Genomic DNA, 13,320 nt, shown 5'->3' on the forward strand with positions numbered 1-13,320 from the left:
ATTTATGTTACTGTACCAATATAACCTGTTCGTTTGTGGTGGTGGTGGTGTTGCTGTGTGTATGTGTGTGTGTGGGGGGGGAGATCTGTACATTACATTGCTGCTACTAAAGAAATATTGCACTAATAAATATACAAAATTGTTTCAACTGATACAAGTAAAGGGAAAGAAGTCGTTCATGTGAAATGAATGATTGTAGCCTCTTGGTTCTGCAGCCCACTGTGCTAAGGGAAAAGTGTTAAATACGACCCTAAATATGATTCTAAAGGGGAATACTACTGCGTGTGCGGTGTTAAATATGATCCTAAAGGGGAATACTACTGTGTGTGTGGTGTTAAATATGATTCTAAAGTGGAATACTACTGTGTGTGCCTGTGCCGTGTTAAATACGACCCTAAAGGGGAATACTACTGCGTGTGTGGTGTTAAATATGACCCTAAAGGGGAATACTACTGCGCATGCCGTATTAAATATGACCCTAAATACGACCTTAAAGGGTGCCTGTGCAGTTTTAAATATGACCCTAGAAGGGGACTACTACTGTGTGTGCTGTGTTAAATATGACCCTAAAGTTGAATACTACTGCATGTGCGGTGTTAAATACGACCCTAAAGGGGAATACTACTGCATGTGCCGTGTTAAATACGATCCTAAAGGGGAATACTACTGTGTGTGCGGTGTTAAATATAACCATAAAGCGGAATACTACTGTGTGTGCCGTGTTAAATATGACCCTAAAGTTGAATACTACTGCGTGTGCCTGTGCAGTGTTAAATATGACCCTAGAAGGGGAATACTACTGTGTGTGCCGTGTTAAATACGACCCTAAAGGGGAATACTACTGTGTGTGCCATGTTAAATACAACCCTAAAGGGGAATACTACTGTGTGTGCCGTGTTAAATATGACCCTAAAGTTGAATACTACTGCGTGTGCCTGTGCAGTGTTAAATACGACCCTAAAGGGGAATACTACTGTGTGTGCTGTGTTAAATACAACCCTAAAGTTGAATACTACTGCGTGTGCCGTGTTAAACACGACCCTAAAGGGGAATACTACTGTATGTTCCGTGTTAAATATGACCCTAAAGTTGAATACTACTGCGTGTGCCGTGTTAAATACGACCCTAAAGGGGAATACTACTGCGTGTGCCTGTGCAGTGTTAAATATGACCCTAGAAGGGGAATACTACTGTGTGTGCCGTGTTAAATACGACCCTAAAGGGGAATACTACTGTATGTTCCGTGTTAAATATGACCCTAAAGTTGAATACTACTGCGTGTGCCGTGTTAAATACGACCCTAAAAGGGAATACTACTGCGTGTGCCGTGTTAAATACGATCCTAAAGGGGAATACTAGTGTGTGTGCGGTGTTAAATACAACCCTAACGGGGAATACTACTGTGTGTGCCGTGTTAAATACGACCCTAAAGGGGAATACTACTGTGTGTGCCGTGTTAAATACGATTCTTAAGGGGAATACTAGTGCATGTGCGGTATTAAATAGAATTCTAAAGGGGAATACTACTGCGTGTGTGGTGTTAAATACGACCCTAAAGGGGAATACTACTGTGTGTCTGTGTTTGGTGTTAAATACGATTCTAAAGGGGAATACTACTGTGTGTTCGGTGTTAAATACGATTCTTAAGTGGAATACTAGTGCATGTGCGGTATTAAATAGGATTCTAAAGGGGAATACTACTGCGTGTGTGGTGTTAAATACGACCCTAAAGGGGAATACTACTGCGTGTGCCGTGTTAAATACGATCCTAAAGGGGAATACTAGTGTGTGCGGTGTTAAATACGACCCTAAAGGGGAATACTACTGTGTGTGCCATGTTAAATACGACCCTAAAGGGGAATACTACTGTGTGTGCGGTGTTAAATACGACCCTAAAGGGGAATACTACTTCGTGTGTGTGTGCGGTGTTAAATACGAGCCTAAAGGGGAATACTTCTGTGTGTGCCGTGTTAAACACGACCTTAAAGGGGAATACTACTGTATGTTCCGTGTTAAATATGACCCTAAAGTTGAATACTACTGCGTGTGCCGTGTTAAATACGACCCTAAAGGGGAATACTACTGCGTAGGCACACGCACAGGCACGTGCAGTGTTAAATACAACCCTAAAGGGGAATACTACTGTGTGTCTGTGTTTGGTGTTAAATATGATTCTAAAAGGGAATACTACTGTGTGTTCGGTGTTAAATACAATTCTTAAGGGGAATACTATTGCATGTGTGGTGTTAAATAGCATACTAAAGGGGAATACTACTGTGTGTGTGGTGTTAAATACGACCCTAAAGAGGAATACTACTGCATCTGCCGTGTTAAATACAACCCTAAAGTGGAATACTACTGTCTGTGCCGTGTTAAATACGACCCTAAAAGGGAATACTACTGCGTGTGCCGTGTTAAATACGATCCTAAAGGGGAATACTAGTGTGTGTGCGGTGTTAAATACGATCCTAAAGGGGAATACTACTGTGTGTGCGGTGTTAAATACGATTCTTAAGGGGAATACTAGTGCATGTGCGGTGTTAAATAGCATTCTAAAGGGGAATACTACTGTGTGTTTGGTGTTAAATACGACCCTAAAGAGGAATACTACTGCATCTGCCGTGTTAAATACAACCCTAAAGTGGAATACTACTGCGTGTGTGGTGTTAAATACGACCATAAAGGGGAATACTACTGCGTGTGCGGTGTTAAATACGATCCTAAAGGGGAATAGTACTGTGTGTGCATGTGTGGTGTTAAATACGACCCTAGAGGGGAATACTACTGTGTGTGCGGTGTTACGCGGACAGGTTGCATGAACTATAGGATGACTGCGACGCAGCGGGTTACGCAGAGTACTGGGAGGAGGTTTCGGCAAGATTGCCCCTTCATTGTATCTCAAATACCAACAAGGATGGAGAGGTCACATGGTTCAACCCCAACACACGAGTGGTTTATTAGAAAAGGGGGTTGATGGTGAGAAACTAACGTTACGCCTGGATGTTTTGTGAAGCGCTGAGACGCCGTCACCTCACCGGCAGGAACGGAAGCCGCTGATAACGTTGTTCAGGTACGTGGTTCTGTGGCCTGAAAAGAGTTTGGACCTTTTATCTCGGAAGTCGCACGAAGGTTTCTAGCAAAAGTAGTGTGACAAAGTACTAAGTGTCGTAGAAGCACAAGAAACGAACTGTAATATTCGTGTAGGAAAGTGCGATCACACGTTGTGTGGAATTTACGTTTGTGTCAAATTAGAGCATCTGTTGTATAATTGGTAAGTGACTGATGTTCTCGTCGCGTGTGGAACGCTTTATTTAGAGCGCTCTAAATAAAGGAAAAAGGAGTTTTCCTTCTGATAAACGCGTGTAAGTTAACTGTTGTCGGTACTGTAAATGTTTCTACACTTTAACGTCCACGATAAAGACTATTCCTTATTACAACACGTTATTAGTTCGTTCCCCCCCCCCCCCCCCCCCCCCCCGCTTTAGGATGTCAGTAAGCGTGCGCAGATACTCTAAACCCAGTTCTTAACGGGATTAAATTATGATGAACGACCGTAAATGGCCAGTCCAAAAAGTCTTGCCTAAATTTCAGAGTCTTTTAAGGTGTCGAGGTAGCACAGAGCATCCCCGCTCCTCTTCGCAGATTTTTACCAATACTAATAGAACACAGTAATTCAAACACCAGTAAAATTGATCACTTATTTTCCTGTACTGCTTTTATTTGTTTGATTGACCTTAACGTGAAGACACGGGTAAGATTGGTGATCCACCCCATACCAAATTACTGGTGCTTTCTAGCACTTATCAGGACAATGTGTGACATCAAAGATGTCAACTCCTCATAACAATAAACAATTGTTTATTTCTGTGATTTTATGTTAGGAAATGTAAAGTTTGACATGGTATGATGTATGAATAACCAATGTAAACATGTGTTCTGGGTCCAGTTCAGAATGCAGAACCTGGCCTGAAAAGGTTTGTAAAACTAGTCCCAGTGGAACCATGCTGGTAGTAGATAGCACGCCTAGCGTTTAGGCCCGCCTCGCCCAGCGTTTAGTTGCGTGTTTTGTGAGTGACCTCTTCTTGTTTCTTGACCTTCTGGTTCTTTTGATGACAGAGGCAGTTTATTTGACCTCTTGTGCTAACCCTTTTATTTATTTATTTATTTATTTATTTATTTATTTATTTATTTATATTTATTATTAAATTTTTTTTAGAATTTTATGTCCTTACCCAAGATGCAACAGGATTCTGCTATGCCATGCGATTCCTTAATGAATTTGTTTTGCGTATATCTTGCAAATCTGTGGGCATACTCTGGTGTGAACCCACATGTTGGTACTTAATTTGATACATGCCTCCCAGTTAGATAGCTAGTCTTTCATATTAAAATGGAATGATAATGACTTGTGGTTAGAGGTTTATGGATTCGAGGCATGGTGTTGTCATGAGTTGGAGAAGCACTACAGGCTTCGCTGTTTAAACAGCAGCTTGGGGAGAGTTTGTTTGAACTCAAGACTCCCCTCAACTCTCTGCTCTCGCCTGATTGTCAACTGTGCAGCGTCTTGATGTCTTCCTCCTTTTAGCGAGCTTCATCTCCACCCCCTCCCAGCTCCTCCTGACCAGTGAGGCTTCCTGTGTCTCCTCCTGCTCCGCTCCGTGTGGGCAGCTTGCTCTGACTTGCCAGTCATCTTTTAAATAGACTGCATGTGAAGCAACTAAAAGTAGCCATTTTGGTCTCTGATCCCAGAAAGTAACAGACAATTCTTATTTTACACTTGTCTTTTATCTTTTTCATGCTTGACAGAGGTAACCTTCAGTTGTGGTTGTTGGGACTGTTCAGGCTTGAGGAATCTTTAGCATGTGCCCTTTTTTACGTAGGCGCACCAACAAAACCTCACTATCTTAAAGCAAACCACAGAGCTGCCGTGAAATGAGTGGGTTTCAATTAATGCAAATGTAAACTTAGTTTTGTACACAATAATCACAATGATGAAATAAGTCAGTATATAATTGCACTTTTCTTAAACCCAAAGCACTATAAACTGACAAAAAAATGAATAAATATTAAACCTTGATAAAGGGCAGAAAAAAAGTTTTTAGAGTTTTGAATAATGTGTTAAAAACAGTTCCAAGTCTGTGCATTTTTATTTGGGTTAGAAAGTGCATTGCACCAAGGTGCTGTACAAGACTGAGACCCGCCAAGGTGTAGCTGAGTGGTACAGCGGTAATCTGAGCACGCCGTGAAGTGTGAGAACTCTGGCAGCACGGTGTTGCACACACTGAAGCCTCCGGAGAAGGTTAGAACGTGACTCTGCAAAAAAAAAAAAAAAAACACCCTTACAATGGCATGGATAAGTTTCTTTGTATCGGAAGGTCAGGGAAAAAACATGAGCTTGCTAATATTACCTAGATGTTCGAAAGAGATTTTGGTAATATTCTTGATGTCATGTGAACCGGCTATCAAATAACATGGCGATGTAATTATGTAGAAGCTCAAATCGGAGCGTTGTCTGATGTGAAGAATAAAGTGACCAGATTTAAGGACAGACGACCGCTTGGCAATCGAAACGATCTCTGTCCAGTTCTGCTGCGTCCAGATTTTATTTGGTGGCGACAGTCCGAGATTAGATGAGCAAATGGCAGGTGCTGTTAGTGCTGATATCATTTATATAAATTTCTGGTCACAGAAACTAAAACGGAATACGATGGGCACAATCTTGCCCTCATCCCCGTGTTGCGCGACACCCCGTAGCAGGAATCGGGTGTTTCTACAGGCTGTGGAGGCCATGGCTTCAAACATGTTTCCCATGTCTTGGTGGAACCTCACTGTCTCTGAAATGGAGCCACGGAGTTTTAGCGGCGCAGAGAGGGGGACAGGTTTGCTCAGAGCGTGCCGAAACCGAGGCAGGGCATTCGAACGGATGCCAGCTCTGGAGATGATGAGAGAGGTGGGATTAATTAATCCGCAAGACGATACGCCCCAAACACAATCTGTTCTTTCACCGCGGGTTATTATTATTTTTTTTATATGAACAAAGGAAGAATTCCCAGGTTCTTTGTACGATCAGAGGCTGGGATGACGCAGGCAGATTTTGCACGGGGCCAGGGTGTGCTTGGAAGAACAGGTCAATGAGCCAGAATTTTCACGTAATGAGTTTAAGAGGATAAAACCCGTCAGGCCTTGGTGATCTTGCTCCTGGCCAGCGACTCTGGAGCACTGCTGATTTCTGTGCTATGTGGCTCCCTCTACTGGACACGTTGGGTCTGTTTGTTGTTGCTTGAGGTGCAGGTGGTGTGAAGGGGTGCATGTGAGCCGCTCGGCCCTTGTCTCCACAGTTCACGACGTTTCCGCTGGGCTGTAAAGCGAAAGTGAATTTTCTTGGTGCTCTGTCAGCTTTACACATCAACGTCTAAGTGTTCTGAAGCTTGTTTTGGTCTCTGAGCCACATGTCAGCTGTTGTCAAGTTTGCCTAGTAATTTCTGCTAAGATTTAAATTCTACTATTAATTGACGTACATCCAGTTTATTATAGTTTGTTGCCCTGTTTGAATGTCTTGATGTTTGTCTTTTGATTTCATGAATGTTCATTAAAGGACAGATTACAGCTCTGTCTTTGCGCTGTGGAGGTGTGGATAGACTGTAGTGGATTTGTCTTTCAGATTTTTACTCCGTGCTGACACGCCTCCTGCCGTCACAGCAGCATGAGCTGGAGCTTCCTGACGCATTTGCTGGATGAGATCTCCGAGCACTCCACGTTCGTGGGCAAGATTTGGCTGACGTTGCTGATTGTGTTCCGTATTGTGCTGACTGTGGTGGGTGGCGAGACCATCTACCATGATGAGCAGAGCAAGTTCGTGTGCAATACGCAGCAGCCCGGCTGCGAGAATGTGTGCTATGACGCCTTCGCACCGCTCTCGCATGTGCGTTTCTGGGTCTTCCAGATCATCATGATCTCCACGCCCTCCATAATGTACCTGGGCTACGCCATGCACAAGATCGCCCGCATGAGTGACAATGACTACCGGCCCCGTGGCCGCAAGCGGGTGCCCGTGGTGTCCCGGAACTGCGACTACGAGGAGCCAGGCGAGACGGGCGAGGATGCACCCATGATCGCGGAGGAGCTGGAGCCGTCCGAGAAGGACCGGCCGAGCGCGGAGGAGGTGGATGGTGTGGGTGCGGCCAGGAAGCATGACGGACGGCGGCGAATCCGGCGTGATGGCCTCATGCGGGTGTACGTGTTGCAGCTGGTGTCGCGCAGCGCCTTTGAGGTGTCCTTTCTCTTCGGCCAGTACGTGCTATACGGCTTCGAGGTTGCACCGTCGTACGTGTGCACGCGCAGTCCTTGCCCCCATACCGTCGACTGCTTTGTTTCTCGGCCCACGGAGAAGACCATTTTCCTGCTCGTCATGTACACTGTGAGCGCCATGTGCCTGGCCCTCACCCTGCTCGAGATGCTCCACGTGGGCGTGGGCGGCGTGAGGGACTCCTACCGCGAGCGGGCAGAGCGGCGACGCACCCTGGCCGGGGACCCGAGCAATGGGACAGATGCCCTTTGCCGCCGACTGGCCAGCGCCCCCCCGGGCTACCACACCGCCCTGAAGAAGATGGGATCGGGCCGTTCGAAGGGCGAGTTCCAGGAAGAGGCGGGCAACGAGGTGGGTGACGATGCGGCCGGCCGGGACCTGGAGCGGCTGCGGAGACACCTGAAGATGGCGCAGCGGCACCTGGACCAGGCGTACCACCATGAAGACCAGCAGGGGGCAGCGTCGCACGACAGCGGCGCAGAGTCCAACAGCACGGCAGCGGAGCAGAACCGCCTCAACTTTGCCCAGGAAAAGCATGTGAGCTCTGCTGAGAAAGGTGGGTGGGTCACAGGCGGAAGTCTGGTTCTCCTTCTCGGCCTGTTTCTTTTTTTGGACTTTTGCTTTTTTAATTCCAAACTTTCTTGTGATGTTTGTTTTCTGAAGGCATCCATGCGTGATGCGTTGCTGCTGACTGGGACTGGATGCACACATTGGAGAACTCACTCTCACTGAAGATGTCTGTGCAAGTCTGCGAGTGACTGTCTGTCTGTCTGTCTGTCTGTCTGTCTTTGTGTGTGTGTACACCAAATGCTTGCGAGATGGAGGGTAAGAATGTGCCTTTCAGTATTAGAGAGAATTTATAGCTTTGCAATGTCAAGGTCTTTATACTGAACATGGTCGGCAGAGGTGGGAACTGCCATTGCCGAACACTACTACGGGCTCTGTGCAACAGCGCATACACGGCAGCTGCCTCTTGGTTAGGTCGTCGGGAGGCTTGTAGGAGTTAAAAACAAACTCACCGTGGACAGAAGACAAATTCTTCACTTTAAAATGCTCACTTTTTTTTTTTTTTTTTTCGGCTCCATTTCCTCCTGATAAGGCAGTTGGGGTTCTACAGTCAGTATGAGGGTCGTGCAGGTCGAGTTTGACACTTTTACAAACCGTGCAATTGTGGAGAAGCCACTGAATGTCCTTTTAAGGCTGGTGACGGCAGGTAGAACTGGCCCAAAAGCTGTCATAGCATAAGCTCTGCCAGGCCCGCCTATGCCGGCACGTCTTCCCGGGTGTTAAACCGGGCAGTTACCGGGTTAGTGTGATGATGGGTCAGACACAGAAGCCACCATTCACGCAAAGGCACGTTCTCCATCTAAAGGGGTTATACTGCACATCTCAGCATGTTTGCCTTAAACCAGAGCTCAGAAAGGCCTTCAAAGCCAGTCCAGTATGGAGGCTCTGGTGTAAATATTACATGCGAGCGGCGATGTGATGAGCTGTGTCATTTCGTGGTTCCTCTCTTTCTTTTGGGGTACCTTCACATCTCCCAGGTTTGGGCTTGGCTTCTCCAGGGCCTTGGGTTCACACAAGAGGGGGTGTGCAGTAGACTTCCTGTTTGTTGATCAGTAAGAGTAAACATGCACCATGGCCTTCGCATAATAATACTGCCATAAATGTACATTTGACCACATTTGGACAGTACTAAAGAAACCTGGAAAATGCTTGAATAATGTAAGTTAATGTTGTGCTCTAACTTCTAACCAAAGCTGTTTGGCAATATCTGAAACATGTTGAACTATACATTGCAGTAATGTCTGTGCGGTAACAGCTTTTCATTGTCTGGTTTGCGCTATAGTACAGAAAATGCACTTCATTAAGGCAATAAATTGGTAACTTAAAAATAAATACTAGAATGTGCTGTTCAGATGTAATCATACTTAACACTTTAGCCTTATTATTTTTATATATATATTTTAAATACATTAATGCACTTTTGATAATACCAGTAACTCAGTAATTGCAGTGAGTAAACTAACATTTCTCAACATCCATACTAAGGGCTTTGGTTCAGGTAAAAGTTTGGACTCTGGATCAGGGGTACTGAAACACACTCTTCATAATGGACAAGCTGGATTCAGAAAGATGTTGCACCAGAGAAGCTCGGCGCGTGCGGTTTTCTCATTTGTTTGTTGTGTACCATTCTAGGAGTGTCTGTCATTTTAACTGGAAGAAGTGCAGTGTTCAGTGTCTGTCTGGTTTTTCTCTCACTGTGAGGTGAGGTCAACAACATCACGGTAACTTGTAGACAGATTTCTCTACATTGCTGTAGACTGTCTTTAATTGTTCATATTTGCATTAAAAAAAATTAAATATGCATATTTGCCTCATGCGTATTATCTGTGATATTTTAAGCTAATGTTTCTTAATGTACAGCACCACTAGTAACTTTGCAACTCAATAGCAAATGCAAGAGTAAACTGTGTGTGTGTGTGTGTGTGTGTTTGTTCTTGCACACAGTTCTGCACTGCCCTCTAGCCATTAAAAAAAACATTTTCCATCTTTTTTATAACAAACTCAATGGACATTTTAACGTAAAATTTTATTTTGGTTACTTTTGTGATTTTTAGTTATGTGAAGTGCCTTTGTTTTAAGTTTAACACGAAAGACTCTCATTAACTTCCAGTTATTCATCACCTGCCCTACAAGAGATCATTAAAATCCAGGACGGTTGTTATGGGTCTTAAATTAATGCATACGGACCTGCTGAGGGCTGGACTGGTGGGAGCGTGTCTGCACAGTAGTTCTGATTGCACAAACTGGTCAGTTTTTATAGACTCCTGTTTTGATGTAATTGAGCTGGCTGCCTGTATCTAGTTCCGTTTTATTTTGTGCAGTTGTTGGTCCTGGCCCTGGGTCCCAAAGAACGATAAAGAGCTCTTAAGAAACGCAGTGTCTCAACGATACAGAAACAGCCTATAAAGAAAGAAGTTAAAGTAGGAATCAAGAACGGTTAATTAGGATCTAAAAATGATAATAAAGTAGAAAGGTTTAGGAGCAATAATTTAAAGATTTCTGACTGTGTACAAAGAGACACCACAGCCAATAGAATTAACATTTTTAATAGTGAGATGGAGAGAAACAAGACTCATTTGAAGGCACTCACTCTCCAGTAAACAGTGTTTTTAGGATGGAAACAACTAGTTTATACATGTTTTGATTTGCTCTGTGTAAAACATCCTGAAAGGCAAATTTAAATAAGAGCCCTGAAGCAGACAATATCCCAGGTATGTGGTTGAATGCTTGTGCAGAGCAGCCAAGTAATATATTTTATTTCATTTTATTTTATTTTCCCCTTGTGGGAAAAGTCCTGCCTGTCATTCCTGTTGCCAAACGTAACTGACTGAAGGAGTCAAACGACTTCTGTGCTGAAGCTTTAACATCTCTGGCAATGAAGACAAAGCCACTACTGGATCTAGTTCGGGAACCTTTAGGTCCAGTACAGTTTACATCTGGATCCAGCAGGGGGCAGATCATGCCGCTATGACTCCGATTAACCTTCTTATCAGACGTCTTGAAGGTTCAAATGCTCATGTGAGACTTTTGTTTGTGGATTTCTCATCTGCCTTCAACACAATTAAAGCTCAAATTTTAGTAAATAAACTAAACACAACTGAATGTTGGTTTGAACTTAGCTGCTTGGATTCTGGCTTTTTTTAACATGAAGACCACAGCAAGTTAAGGTTAATGGTCTTTTATCACAGACTATCTTCCCTTCACCACAAGGAAGTTTGACTCCAATGTTGTATATTCTTTACACAAAATGATGTCCTCAGATGTGCAGTTAGCCTGCTGCAGCATGCGGAGACCAGTGGCTGTGCAGCGTGTCTATAGTGTACAGATATGAATATGAAATTAAACATTACAAACACAAAAGAGACGAATATCGACTTCCATATGGTGCCCCAGTTTCCGTCGCCTTTATTTATTAATGGCATGGCAATTGATTTAGTCAATTATAAATACTTTCATTGACCTTAAAGATTGACCTTTAATGTGAATACTGACATAATCTGTAAAAAAGAGGAGCAGAGAATATATTTTCTTTTAAGGAAGTGAAACATGTTAGCATGGATAGAAAGATTGAGCCTTTTTTATGAGTCATTTATTGAATCTGTTTGGATATTTTGTATGATTTTTCTTGGTATGGGAACTTAAATGTCCAAGATAAGAATCATCTTAAGAGCATTGCTGAGGTGGCTATATAAATAACTGCTGGTATATTTACTGTTCAAGACTAAGATGGGTCTCCAGGTCATCTACTACATTACAATCACGATGTTTGCTGCTGCCAATTTTTCTCTAGCAACACCTGATTTTATTATTGCTTTATCTGATGTATGTGAGTTGTATTGTGTTTCTGTGGAGGTTGCTGAATGTTGTAGCTTCTGTTTTTAGGTTGCATATTTAGCATGCCTATCTGCAAAACAGACATCATCTTCTTTGGGGATAATAAAAGGAAACTGAAAGGGGGTGGGCAGGGGTGTCAGGTGCAGTTGCACTCCTCAGGAATGATGTTGGGCAGGGTCTCGTATTTGAAGGAGAAACCCCCGTCCGAGGTGGTGGTGAATCGGAGTGACCTCATGCTCTCGGGTACAGGGGCGCAGCACTGCTTGAGGCCCAGCGCGGTGGTGAAACGCTCGGGGCTGGCGCATGTCCCGTGGCAGTATGGGAAGGTGAACGCTTTGGGGTGCACGATCCAGTTGTCCCAGCCCAGCTCATCAAAGGAGATCTCAATCTGCTCCCTGTGGCAGTCGCTGCCGGCGCCTTCCGTGGACGGCCTGCGGAGCTTCTCGATGGCATGAGGTGACCAGGGGATTCTGGGGGTGCGGCGAGCGCGCTCGGGGCCGCGGGGCTTGGCGTGGAGGTGCAGGAAGGGGGTCTTGTCCGCCTCTGCGCTGTAGCAACCGCAGGCTGGACACCGGACCTGCAGGGCGAAGGGCCCGTCTGACAGTGCCGCGTGGGTGCGCTCTTCAAGCCTGTAGGTGGTCCAGCCGTCCGGACTGCTCTTCCACGGCCTCTCGGACGCCTGGAGAAGCTCCTGGACTGACGTGAGGATGAAGAGGGGCGCGGCGGTGCTTCTCCCCGCGATGGCCTCACCCGCGTAAAACCAGAAGTGTGCTGAAGTGATGACAGACTCCTGGCTGCTTGGAGAAGACTGGAAATAGTAGGTGAAGTGAGTGGGGGACGTGTCTGAGGAGGGGTCTGATGTGTCTTCGCAGGTAGAGTCTACAAAAACATATCCGGAGGGTTATGCAAAGTGAAAAAGATATCAGGGTATTCCTGATGTGAACGTTCAACTCCTGCCCTCTGTCCTAACACGACAAATACGTTTAAAATGTAAAATGAATCATCATACAATGGTTTATTACCTTTTCATGACTTTTCATAATACTTTCTTGACTTTTATAGTATTTATGATTTCTAGAATATTTATTGCTCACTCCCTGTGGCTGAAATAAGAAGCAGTTTATTCTCTTATTTTGGAATTCCCTTTCCAGCCAAAGCAGTAAGACAATCTCTTAAAATGATTTTTTATTGTTCAAATACCATGGCACGATTACTGAAGTTTCAAATGACTCGCACTAAACAAAAAAAGGCAAACGTTAGCTAAATTGATCAGGGCTGCTTCTTGTGCCCACACAGACGCAGAGCTACAGACCTGAGTTGGGGAACAGGATGACCTGAGACCCGTCCTGATGCCTCCTCTCCGTTCTCGTCTCCCTGCTCATTCGCCGGGCCCCGTGTCGGGCCGCCCTGTCCACCCTCTCCCTGGGGAGGGAGGGCAGCGTGTGCGGGGGGGGCCCGTCAAGCCCCAGACCATCCAGGATCCGCGCCTTCAGCCAGTCCAGCACCACCTCCCGGGGGGGGTCTTCTCCCTGGCAGCCTTGGCATGGAAGACAAAGCCAAGCCAACAGCCCGACCAGGGCGTAGGTAAGTAGGGGGGACCACCTGCACCGCAT

The 13,320-nt window shown here is 45.1% G+C and overlaps 2 protein-coding genes across 2 annotated transcripts; one reads left to right on the forward strand and one right to left on the reverse strand.

Moving 5' to 3' along the window:
* Positions 1-2,984: 2,984 nt before the first annotated feature.
* Positions 2,985-8,783, forward strand: LOC113583684 (gap junction gamma-1 protein-like). Its single transcript, XM_027020137.2, has 3 exons — positions 2,985-3,070; positions 6,662-7,862; positions 7,970-8,783. Exons 2-3 carry the CDS (start codon positions 6,704-6,706, stop codon positions 7,981-7,983), a joined length of 1,173 nt encoding a protein of 390 aa, XP_026875938.2. The 5' UTR covers positions 2,985-3,070; positions 6,662-6,703; the 3' UTR covers positions 7,984-8,783.
* Positions 8,784-11,843: 3,060 nt separating this feature from the next.
* On the reverse strand, positions 11,844-13,320 carry inha (inhibin subunit alpha). Its single transcript, XM_027020169.2, has 2 exons — positions 13,020-13,320; positions 11,844-12,586 (listed from the first exon to the last, which is right to left on the reverse strand). Exons 1-2 carry the CDS (start codon positions 13,318-13,320, stop codon positions 11,844-11,846), a joined length of 1,044 nt encoding a protein of 347 aa, XP_026875970.2.

This window comes from Electrophorus electricus, chromosome 1, assembly GCF_013358815.1.
Source record: "Electrophorus electricus isolate fEleEle1 chromosome 1, fEleEle1.pri, whole genome shotgun sequence".
Lineage (NCBI taxonomy): Eukaryota > Metazoa > Chordata > Actinopteri > Gymnotiformes > Gymnotidae > Electrophorus > Electrophorus electricus.